The following is a 12,288-nucleotide window of genomic DNA, read 5'->3' as shown; positions in this document are numbered from 1 at the left end:
GTTTGACACACCAGATTAAATTAAGAACACGTCCAGGTCTTTATCTTTTTCTTTCCTTTTTCTGTCGCATATCTGAGAAAACTGGTTGTGGCAAAAGTGCTGCATGTCGTTGCTTTCTTGAATTAAACCAGGAAGATGAAGCACAACAAGGCTTTGACCCATTTATACCAAGCGGTAGATAAAATGCCTGATGCGGACGAACTTTTGTGTGTTTTTACATTTAACCGGCTTAACGTTGAGGCAGTGCAGACCACCTACTCAAAGAACCCCTAAATGCAAAGCCTCAAGATGACAGCATCTCTGTCCAGTAAACATATTAACAAAGTGTTGATTTATCTCCACAAGCTCTGATTGTTAGTGAGAATCTAAAGGAGCCAAACAAAACAAAGTGGAACCGAGTCGGCTTTTCCCTTCCGAGCTGCAGCTTCTCCTCAGTCGGCGTAGTGCATGATGGATTCCACGTAGTTTCCGGGGAAGAGGCCGGTGGTGGCGTTCATCACGCCCTCGAACCAGCCGTCCTCGTTCTTCTTGATCACGTAGATGATGGCTCCTTCCTGAAACGACAGCTCGTCCTCCTTGTCGGCCGTGTAGTCGTAGATGGCCACCACTGGGGGGCGACAAACACGCCGAAATAGTGTTACTGACGAGCAGCATGTTGAGTGATTTATGAAGCAGTGCAGCAGAGTTCAACACAAGTTTTACATTTTTCCACAACAAATTAAATCCCTAAAGTAAAATATGGACAATAAACGAACTGATGACTGTTTTAATGTAATGGTTAGAGCGTAACTGGTCATCGTCCTGCTCTCTTTCTCTGCATTTCAGGTCTTTCTGTGCTGCTGCTTTTAAAATAACGACTAAATACCAAAAAAAAAATCATTGAAAGTGCAGCTTCTGATCAGTAAAAGCTGGTTTATCTGTTTGACTTGTTGCAGTCAATATTAAACATCTTGTATTTAAGTAAAGTTCCGTCTCTGTCAGTAACGCTATGTGACGTTAAGATACAGATTTATGGACTAAATTCATTTACATTTTACTGAACATTAAACAAGAAACAACCGTAGGAACATGCAGGCAGCAGCTGACATTTATAAAATGCTAAGTTTATGTCAGCTGAACATTTTTCACGCTACAAACAGAAAAAAAAATGGAAGAAAAACTTTTGTTGTATCAGAAATACTGTATTCCAGATCGTAGTAAATCAGCGTCTGTGTGTGGCTGTGCTAATGCTAATGCTAATGCTGGATGAGCAGCGTTGACTGGAGACCAAATCACCTCTTGAAACTGAGTTTGTAATTAGAACTAGAAGAACTGAAGAGAGTCACTGACTTGAGTTTTTCCGCCATCATCAGGTTTGTGTAGCATCTTGTTTTCATGTCTGTTTGTTGGAGGGTTTCCAGTTTGGAGAAAAACAACTAAGCCGTCTGAAATTCTGATACAAACCAGGATACTGTCGCATATACACATGTCAACAAAGATTCGGTTGTTTAATAACTTCTCGTCACTTTTGCCTCCTGTTGTTGTCAATGAGGTGAATTAAAAAAAAAAGAAGTGTAATTTCATTGTGCAGAGCCTGTTAACAGCCAAAGCGTCTTAATTTTAGCAGGCGGCCCTCAGTAACCAGGATACTAGTATTAACCGTGTATACGGGGAAATGAATCACCAGATTTCTCTGTGCTCCATGTAAACAGCGCATCCTGAATGTGACCAAAACCACCTCATCACAGAAACACTGGTGCGTGTAAACACAGTCATTCTGCTGTTTCATCAAAATACACCAGAATGACACGTGTAACCATGGCAACCGTGTGCAAAAAGATGGCGACAGCTGCGGTCGGCTTCAACAAACACGAGGCTAAGACATCTTTGGTTTTTGTTTGACGAAAACAAAAATCATATGTCTAAAATCGGACCGAAATAGAATAAATGTACTCTCATCAAAGGAGTGAAATTAAACAACAAGCAGCCGCTGAAGTTGGTTCTGAGCTGATCTGCTGCCAACCAACAAGAAGATAAGAAATATTTAAAGCAAGGAAGTTCCAAATGAATTAAAACGTGGATCTGAATCAGTGTGTCCGGCAGAGATGCTACCAAGGAACACAAATCATACGTTGATCAGTTTATCACAGCTGGATTAATAAAGTGGGGCGGAGCTTGTAGACCTTGCACGTGTTCCTGAGGCGTACCTTTCTCCAGGTAGCTCCTGGGGGCCCACGGAGGGTCTTCCTCAGCGTACGGGTCGTTGTACTCCACCACGGCCGAGTCCTCCTCCTCGTGTCCGTCCTGTAGCGGCTCAGGAGTGGGCGGGGCCTCCTCGGGCCCTGATTGGCTCTCGGCGGCAGGTTGGGGGGGAGGAGGGGCGTCTGAAACTGGAGGCGGAGGTACGTTATGCCAACAGAGGCGGACACAATAATATGAAAGGAAACATTTCTGTGATGCAGGATTGAAAAAAAAAGCTGCGGTTTTACTCACTGGACTCCTGAACACGAGCGACGAAACCCATCAGAGGAAGCTGAGGGGTGAACTGGAGGAGGGACGGAGGTGGAGGGGAGGCTGTGAACACACAAAGCTAGAGTTTAATAACATACTACTGGGTCATTCTGCCTCAATTCACGGGATACTCCACACCTGACCATCTCCAATTGGACAGAATGGTGAGTATTGATTGAGTCGACTATAAAGTAAAACCTGGAGTTCAAGGTACCAAAGAGGGGTGAGGTCATGTTGATTTTTTTTTTTTATATACCTGCTTAATGCATGTTCAAATACTGGCTATAAATGTGTACTTTTCTCATAAAGTATGCCTCTGCCATATTCTAAATATTTGGTGCCAATGCCAGGGGAAAAAAATCTATCTTGTAGGGTGAAAAGTAAAAGTTTTATGGTTGGAGTAGAAAAAAACATGCACATTTTCCGACCAAATGTGCACCATCATATAACTGTTATCAAAGCAGGATTCTACCATTAAAGACCACATGTCAGATCAATGAACCTGCAACATTTCAGGACTCTAACCACAATATTTCTCAAGTTATTGCTCTTCAAACAGATTGGCGCAAAGAAAACTGCACAAAAATCAACATGACCCATCTTGTGAGTCCAGATTTTACACATGTTACTTAACAATTTTAAAAAATCAGACAAATGAGACAGTCAGGCGTGAACTTTTTTTTTTTTTTTTAATTATGCTAACAGTTAATTTTGATCCACTATGAACCAGTTTGCGCTCTCAGCGAGGACTTTCGTGGTGTTTCACGGTACGTACCTGGGCTCTGGTTGTAGTAGGGGCCGCCGTTGACCTGATTCTGCGTTACGATTGGCTGGCCGGTCACAGAGGGGGGCCGGCGGTACGGCAGCGAACCCCCCACCTGAGGAGTCTGCTGTCGAGGCTGAGGCCGGTTCATGCTGTAGAACTGAGGGACGATGGGACCTGAAGCAGCAGAGATGCTTTATAAGTAAACGTTGTTATTCATCGTCTTGGTCGGATTATCTTGTGCCACACTTTTTAAAATACTTTTGTTTATTTCAATGCAGGCTGCTCGTCAATAACATTTTGAATTTAAGGGCGTAAGTCAACAGTAAGATCAAGAATTATATGAAAATATCCACTATTATCACTCACAGCTGGTTAGCGTAGCTTAGCATTAAGACTGGGAACTGAAGGACACGGCTAACCTGAGCTTTTTATGTTTGAATAAATTAATTCTTTAGGCTCGTGAGCTTCAGGCGTCATCCACACTAGTGAGCTTTTAATGTAAAACTCATTCTAGAACTAGTGTTTATGCATATTTTGGTTTATTTTTTTATTTCTGTACCACGTTCCTTAATGTTTGTGCTCTCGGCTTCGCTGCTGTAACGCTGCACATTTCCCCACTGTGGGATTAATAACAGCTTATCTTATCTGATCTTACAATTTATGTTTACGCTCGCACACATCAGCTTCTTTCGGGATTAATAAAGTTTTATCTTATCTTATCTTGGGACTCCTAAAAGGGAGATTTTTGGAAATGACCCAGTTTTAGTAACTCCAGGATGTTTTTTTTTCGGTCTGAAGTCAGAAACATGACGTGACATAAGAGACCCGTGTTTGCTTTCTGACTTTGAGTCTAAACTTTTACTACACATTTCTCCCTGATTGGTCACACTCCTATCGCATAAGTGGAAGAAAACAAGACATCACTTTGACAATAATTCCCCGTGGATAATGAATTACAGCCTTCGTTGTCGACATTTGCAGCTGTTATATGGTTAAATGCTGCCTGTTCTCTTGCTGTTGCAGGAGACAAGAGATTATCACGGCAAGTTTGAGTGAATCTTTAAGTTAACTTCCTGCTCACATATAATCCACTAAAGCCGGGGTGTCGAACTCCGGTACTCGAGGGCCGCAATCCTGCATGTTCTAGATGTGTCCCTCTTCCAACACACCTGATTCTAATGATCAGGATCGTTATCAGACTTCTGTAGAGCTTGATGATGAGCTGATCATTTGAATGAGGTGTGTTGGGAGAGGGAAACATCTAAACCATGGAGGATTGCAGCCCTCGAGGACCGGAGTTCAACACCCCTGCACTAAAGATAAAAGGCGTACCGTTTTTGAAAAAAAATCATTAAAATGATTGAAGCTGGAAGCTAAAAACAAACAGAAATCCAGTCCGTAAAGTACTAATGTGTGAGGAGGAGTTCCTTTAAATAACAACTTAACAAACCAAAGCTTAAAATAATGACACTTCATCAAAAAATAATATTATTATACACATTTTTTGTTTTTTTAATTGCCAAAAATACAGACTTTGCACAACACGGATTCTATCAAAAATAAATAAATCTAAAAATTTCCCAGAAGTAAATACTAACCAGATTCTATAAAACACTAAAAATTCTGTCCTCTGCACACAGAGAAACCATTAGTTTAATATGTTAACGCAGGAGGATTAAACATGTAAGTAGCTAATCATCTACAGTATTGCTGAGCCACCATTGTTTCTAGTACATTTCACACCTGTGGGCACCTGGAAAATGTCTGTGTGCGTCAACTCCAGTCATTTTTTTTGTGAAATAAACACTAAATTCTAACTTTTCTGTAATACATAGAAGACATTATTAAGTTCTGTCTTCATCTAGCCGTGGTCGTGTTGTTTCCATAGAGATGCAGGTTCCCCTCGGGGATCAATAAAAGCATTTCTGATTTATGCTGCAGTGGAAAATAGACCAAGCAGCACTGAAACTGCTCGGGGTTTAGAGGGTTAAGGTCAGCGCTAATGATTCAGCAAGAATGCTAATATACAGATTTTTCCAAAGTGTTGATTTATTCCAGTAGACTGCACAGACATATATACTAGAATATGGGCAATATTGTTATTTTTCTACTTATGAACAAATCTGTGCAATGATGTGTGCAATACTGTTATTTCTAGAACTCGTGCTTGTGTATGTTTTGGTCTATTTTTGACTTTTGCACTACAATCCTTAAACGTTTACACTATCTTTGCTGCTGTAACACTGCAGATATTCCCACAGTGGGACTAATAAAGGCTTATTCCTTCACATTTTTTAGTCCTAAGTCGTTTTTCTCTTGCAGCAGTAACCATTAAACACAGAAACACGTGACTCCGACATTGTGAACTACAAAACGTAGGTTGAATGAAGGGAAACAACGGGAGGAGAGCTGGTGAGGCTGGCAGGCGACGGAGGTGTTGAAGAAACTCACCTTCAGCAGGTGATGAGGAAGAGGAGGAGGAGGACAGTGGAGGAGGAGGGGCGGGAGGAAGGAGAGGAGACAGTTCTGATTGGACGTCGGCGGCGCTGGGGGAGGGGTTAGAGAGCGGGGAGGCGTTGGGAGCGTTCGGCCGCGAGCTTTGCTGAGGAGACGAGTCGGCGTGTTGCGAGGGTGAGTTTGGCGGCAAAGGAGCGTTGGGTTGTGTTAGGGTGGTGGTGGACGAGGAGGAGGAGAAGGAGGAGGGAGTCGGTGAGGGTGAAGGGGAGGAGTTAGGAGCTGTGGAGGAGGAGCTAGCAGGTCCAGTAGTCGGGGAAACTTCAGGGAGGAGGAGAGGAAGGAGGGAAAACAGGAAGTAGTAAAGAAGGAAGGTTAAAGTGCAGCTCAAGCTTGATTTATGTTTGTGCACTGAAACGTTACAGCAACAACTATGATCGGCCCTCTTGGTCGTAATTAGTCAGAATTAGAGTTAGACTAATTATCGTGACTGACTGGGAATTTTTCTGATTATCTGCACTTTTATTGACTGATTATTGATAAATTTTTTGCTCTACTTCAGTTCTGTGGCCTCAGAAGTGTCCACAAAGCAGAGACTTAAAATTAAATAAAAATTAGGCAGGGAGGAGGTTAGTTATTGCTGTAGTTACCTCCAAACAACCAAAGTTACACCTGATGTGGATTTGATTGGTGTATTTGATACTGGATTGAACATTTAATAAAATGCTAATAAAGCCCAGCTACAATCCTCCTGAGCTTCACTACGACAGAGTTTTTTCTTTCCTGTGTTAATACAAACAACGTAAAAGTCAAATTTAAACACAGCACGGCACCAGTTTGCATGCACATGTATGTACGCATGCGTGCGTTACCTGGGAAGGTGGAGGGCGGGGAGGGCGTCGGCACGGCGATGGGAATGCCGACGCTGCCGCTGCCGCTGTTCTCCCTGCTGCTGCTGCGACTGCTGCTGCTGGGATGGCTGCCTCCGCTGCTGCCGCTGCAGGGACACAGACAGACCATAGTTATCCATAAGCTCTGTATTTATGTTCAGTTTATGCGATAACTTGTCTCTGGTGTTTAAGTAGTTTTAATGTAGTTTCATTGAATTTACTACAATTTCAGACCTTAGCCGCAAAAAAAGGTCCTAAAGCTCATCACTAATGTCTTTTAAATCTGTTCTGAAAACATACTTTTACAGAAGAGTTTTCATTTTCTTGAACTGTCTTTTATTTTATTACTTTATTATTTTCTTTCTACCATTCCTACCCTGGAAAGGTATTATATAGTTATATTTTGGCCCAATGGTTCATGGTAATTGTGAATATTCTGCACTTTAAAAACCCTGTGCACAATCTGTGCAGTCATAAAATCAGTATTTCTGTTCATCCAAAAAACCTGCAATACCACTTGTAGAACTAGTACTCATGTACATTTTGGTTTACTTTTATTATTATACTTACTTTATGCTGCAAATTTCCCCACTGAGGGATTCTCTTGTTGTGTTTGGTACAGTATCCTGCATTCTCTTGCAAAAAGGTATAAAAATAAACTTTTTCTAATAAGAAATTTTCATTTTTTCTAATAATCATCAAAAGACTGATCGAAGAAAATAAATAATAACGGCAAAAGCAGGAGGAAACGAGATGAAAAAACAGACAGGAAGTCAGCTGCCTGTAGAGAAACAGCATCATTCAGTTCAGTTACCGTTAAAGCACAGAAGCAATGACACATGATCTGATTGGCTGAAGGCTCCAGAGACGAAGGTGGGGGTTGGATGGGAAGAACAACAAAGAGCCTGAATCTAAATATTCAATTACTTCATTTACTACTTAATTCTAATGCAATAAAATAGAGTTCAACAGTCAATGATGAGGTGAGAAACGATGAGACAGAAACTATATGAACTGTTTGTGTTGTTTCTCATCTTCGTTATCATTCTAGCAGCTCTAAATAATTACCTCAAAAGTGTTGCTTTCACATTAACACACAAACACTTTCAAAAAAAATTAAAAATGTACGAGCGAAACTACAAGGCGATGCTTTCAGAGCGTTCGCTTCCCATCCAGGACACCAACGTGCTCGTACAGTTACGTAAACCGCAACGGAGAGCTCTGAACTGAAAGCAAATCAATGAATGAGAAGGAAATCGGTTAGTCGATGCTGTGAGGATGGAAGCAGAAAGTTAGTATCGTGTGTCCTCTGTGTTCTCTCAGCGGCGACGCAGCGGGAGGTATTTAGAAATGTAATAAAATCAGCAGGATTCACAATCAATAGGACGATGCTCAATAGGAGATACTGGAAAGTAAGTAGCTGAAAAACTCAATATGTTTATTTAAAATCGAACATTAGTAAATATTCAACATTTATTGTTTTTTTTAATTGTTTTTTTTTAAAGGTAAATAACTTTTGCCAAATTTTTCTTATAATATTTATGTAATTCGTGAATCCAGCTTGATATCTTTTTAGTGTTAACGATCAATTATCCATAGTTGACTGCAGTACATTGAATAATTTTAGCAACGCACAATACTGCGTTTCAAATCAAACCAAATGCGTATTCGCCTCCTGAGTATCACCGCTGAATAAAACCACAGAGGAAACACTGACAGCAGCAGATATCAGACAAACTGAGAAGCCAAAGTGTGATGAAGCAAAGTCTAACGAAGACGTCCAAAGAAAGGCGATAACTCATGAGCAAAGATTTTGGGGAAAATGTAACGACAAATCGCCCTGACAAGGATGGAAATTAAAACGTTCTGCCTCTTCCATAGTCATGTGCTGCTCAAATTTCAATATTTTTTGCCAACAATCCTCAAATGACATTTTGGGAAATCCACTTTCTTGATGAGATGCTCAGATTTTAAATACGAAGCTATGACTAGGAGCTAGTTAGCTTAGCATAAGACTGGACACTGGAGGAGATAACTAGCTTAGCTCCATTTAGAGGCGACAGAATCCACCTACTGCGCTCTGGTGTTTTGTTCTAAATCTATACAAAAATCAAGTGTAAAAACTCCAAGTTAGGCAGCGGTTTCACTTGTTTCTTATCTTCATGCTAAGCTAGGCTAATTGTTTCCAGTGTTAAATAGTCACGAGTCTCAAGCAGATTCAAAATATTTGCTCGTCACTTTGCGAATGAAATAATCAGCTTGAAAGACCAAGAATGGAAGCACAAAGTAAAAGAAGCTGAAAAAAGAAGAATGCGTTGAGAGAGTAATGATGAGTTTATATTTAGCACATCTGTAAGTCTAGTTTGGGATGAAACACGTGAACATCAGCCATTATGGGTTGTTATTAGCCCCACATTGTACTGAGGATCAAAACTACTAAGAGTGACTTCAACTCTCTGAAGCCCCAAAGTTAAAAAAAAAAAAAAAAAAGCATGTTATCTTTTCATTTATCAGAGCCAGAAAATGTAAAAACAAAGAGAACTGCCAGATGTTCTGTTGGTTCTTGAGCTACTCTTTTGTGATGTGACGGACAACGGTCCAAATCTAAGCTTAAAACCGCAATATTTAATTAGAATCACTGTATTGTACATGCATAACTTAAAAAACAACAAAAAATCCTGTGCTCCCTGGCATGACTCTGACGAATTAGAGCCTCGGCTGCAACCAACAGTCACACGACGAACATTATTATCAAGACTGGGCTGAACTGCAGGCTGTGCCTCCATAGAGCAGACCAGAAATGAGTATGAAAACACATTACAATTAATGTAGTAAAATATCTATAATATGTAGCATCACCACTTCCTTCCAGTATTGGTAACACTTGTGGACACTTTCATCTATTTCTTTTTTATAATTTATGGCGTTTTTGTGCTCTCGCTACTTCTGGTCATGGTTTTGATGTTTTCATGACTTTACGTTGCTGTGAAAAATGAGCCCACAGTGAGTAAAAAGCCCAGAAGCTGCTTGGAGTTCAGAGAGTGAAACTTTCTAAACCTGTAGTCCCAAACTAGACACACTGATGTGCTAAATATTCACCTTTTTCAGTGTAAAACAGCAAAAGCAAATTTCAAAAAAAGATGGGTTATGTCCATGAGAGCAGCAGAGTTAGAAGCGCTGAAACCCCGCTCCGGCGGCCACGTTCACATGCCGACCCGGCTACCTGTACGTTCGGGGTCGGTGGTTGAGGGTGGCGGTGCGGGCCGGACTCGGAAGCTGCCCGCCGGCCATATTGTTCCTGGTCGGGCTGGAGACGTAGTCGTTGGGCACCACCGGGGGGCGCACCGGCTCCAGTGTCCTGTAGGGGGAGTTCTTCCTGCACATGCAAGAGGTGACGATGAAGACAGGGTTACCGGGGAGACGAGGGTTTCTGGTCACAAAGGGTCCATCTCAATACACAAACACTAGAGCACGTTGACACCAGTTCCACCTACTATAGAAGAAGACATGAATGAGTTTGGACACTGTTTTTTTTTGCACTTATATATTACTTTTAATGAAGTGTTGAATAAGGGACGTCCTGATCTGAGTCACTTAATATTTAGTATCTGTTGAGTCCTGATCCGATACCATTTTCCAAGAACTTTAAGTACGCTAAAGTTATTAAAATCAGTCTAAAGTATATGTTTGACAACTGAGAGCATTTGGAGGGAAAACAAAAGCTTTCCTGCATCAAGGCTGTTACTGAATGTTAGCTGGTCATCAGTCTTGCTGTACAGCTCCAGTAGGCTGATGTCTGACATGTAGTGAGGGTAAGATGTAACGCGGCTCTACAAGCTCAAAAAGACAATAAAAACCTGTATTTTTTTAACATCACAGAATGTATTGTAGATCAGCTGTAGCTCCTTTTCATTGTTTAAACTGTAAAGACTAGAGTCCTGCAGGACAAAAACAGATAAAGTTCACCACTACTGGAATCACAGCATTTGAGTCAGTTTATATACCTTAAATTAAAATGCAATAATAGTTTGTAATATTTTTGAAGCAAGGCTTTAAAAAAACAAAAAAAACAAACCTAAGGTCAATGTCATTAAGGAGCCACAGGAGGGCGCTACAGAGCAGCCAGTGTTTTCTACTATCACCCATTTACTGTGTGATGCGATGTAAATAATTAAGATTAAATTAAATGTGACATTTCATAATCATGCCTGATGTGTAATTAAACACGCTTCTGCATTAAACATGGGCCGGGTTCTGCCTCTCTCCTGCTGTGGGAAAAAAAAACAAAACAGATAAATCTGTTAAGGTCATGTTTAAAGGTCAGGGTGTATTTTTGGAGAATTACAACTCCTCCATCAACACAAAACTGTAGAAAATAAGGACAAATGCATCAAAGAATAAAAACCACACCACAGTCCGACTGAAGAGGAGTCAGTCTGACATGTTCAGAAGGAGGATTCCCCCCCAGTCAGAATTTAAAAAGTCAGTTAATGAAGCATAAATAAACAAACACAACTATGAAGCATGATTACTTAAATGCAAACACAAAGAAAACAGTTAGACTTTTTTTTTAGCCTGAAATCAACATCAAATGTGCACGCAAGCCCACCATAAAAGATTATACTTTGTGTTGTGTAAAAAGGTAAGAAGGTTAATAGCATGCAAGCACAAAAACAAGAACTAAGTCAATTTTTTTAACCTCCTACTCAGTGATAATTGCAGCGACAATCACCTCCTGTTTTTCAGCAAACTCTAATTTAAATCCCATCTGGAGCTACAGCCAAGAAAACCGTTGTGAAATTGGGCTTTTGTTTCAAAATGAAGGGAAAAAATTGTGCCAACCTGAAGGAAACAACAACATAAAACTGACAACAGAACGAAACAATAACCGATAAGAGAAGTAAGCGTTGCAATAATAATCCGTCGTACTCTATTTTTATCTTGTGTTTGCTCACATTTCGTCAAACTGGATATTGAAAGTGTGTCCCAATGCGGTATTAGCAGCTCCTGTTTGTAACGTAGCATGCATGTAAGAGCAGCTATCTCTCCAGGAATCTTTTCTCTATGATTTTTTTTTTTTTTAAGCAGATTTATTTGCTTTAAGTTTCAACCCGCCATGCTGAATGTCTATTTCAGATCCTGTAATTTCACCAAGTTTGAAATCCCGTCTGCAATGTTAATCCGGCCGGAGTGACGCTTTAGAACCGACACAGAATGTGAAAACTGTTTGTGAATGTTGTGTTGCTGCCGCTGGTGTGTGTGTGTGTGTGTGTGTGTGTGTGTGTGTGCGTGCTGTCAGAAGGCTTGTTGATTTGCAGCGCGTTGCCAACTGACTGCTGTGTGTTTGTTCCTCGTCTCTGCGTGCACACTCGTATTCGTGTGTGTTGGGGGGGACAGACGCACTTGGCTTGCTGACCACAGCTTAGTTCCAACCAACTGTTAAGCTGCTTCTGTTCACTCTTTCTTATTAACACTTTCTCATCTTATTCTGTACCATATTGGCCCGAATATAGTGCTGCATTAGGTTGACGAAGGGGAGGGGGTGTCTTATAGGCGAGGGCTAAAGCGTTCACAACATCGATGTTGATTTTTGAATGGAGAGAGTACAGGGATAACACGGCCTCCTGCAGAGAGCGTTGCATTAAGGGTTATTGAATGTTGTTAGTTCAGCAGGAAAACAATCAATAG

The 12,288-nt window shown here is 40.9% G+C and overlaps 1 protein-coding gene across 10 annotated transcripts in view; it reads right to left on the bottom strand.

Annotated features, from left to right (window-relative positions):
* Positions 1-431: 431 nt before the first annotated feature.
* The window catches only part of LOC103367396 (abl interactor 2-like), a 46,488-nt gene continuing 34,631 nt past the window's right edge, over positions 432-12,288 (bottom strand). For 3 of the 10 annotated variants that reach the window (XM_008295411.1, XM_008295410.1, XM_008295412.1), the window contains 4 exons: positions 9,824-9,976; positions 6,583-6,707; positions 2,187-2,369; positions 432-607 (listed from right to left, as the gene is read on the bottom strand). In XM_008295411.1, the coding sequence (XP_008293633.1) occupies positions 432-607; positions 2,187-2,369; positions 6,583-6,707; positions 9,824-9,976 (637 nt within the window). The other 7 variants (XM_008295407.1, XM_008295405.1, XM_008295403.1 and 4 more) reach the window with 7 other exon arrangements.

Source organism: Stegastes partitus, unplaced genomic scaffold, assembly GCF_000690725.1.
Source record: "Stegastes partitus isolate 25-593 unplaced genomic scaffold, Stegastes_partitus-1.0.2 Scaffold1044, whole genome shotgun sequence".
Taxonomy (NCBI): Eukaryota; Metazoa; Chordata; class Actinopteri; family Pomacentridae; genus Stegastes; species Stegastes partitus.
This window is presented reverse-complemented; position numbering and strand designations above follow the sequence as displayed.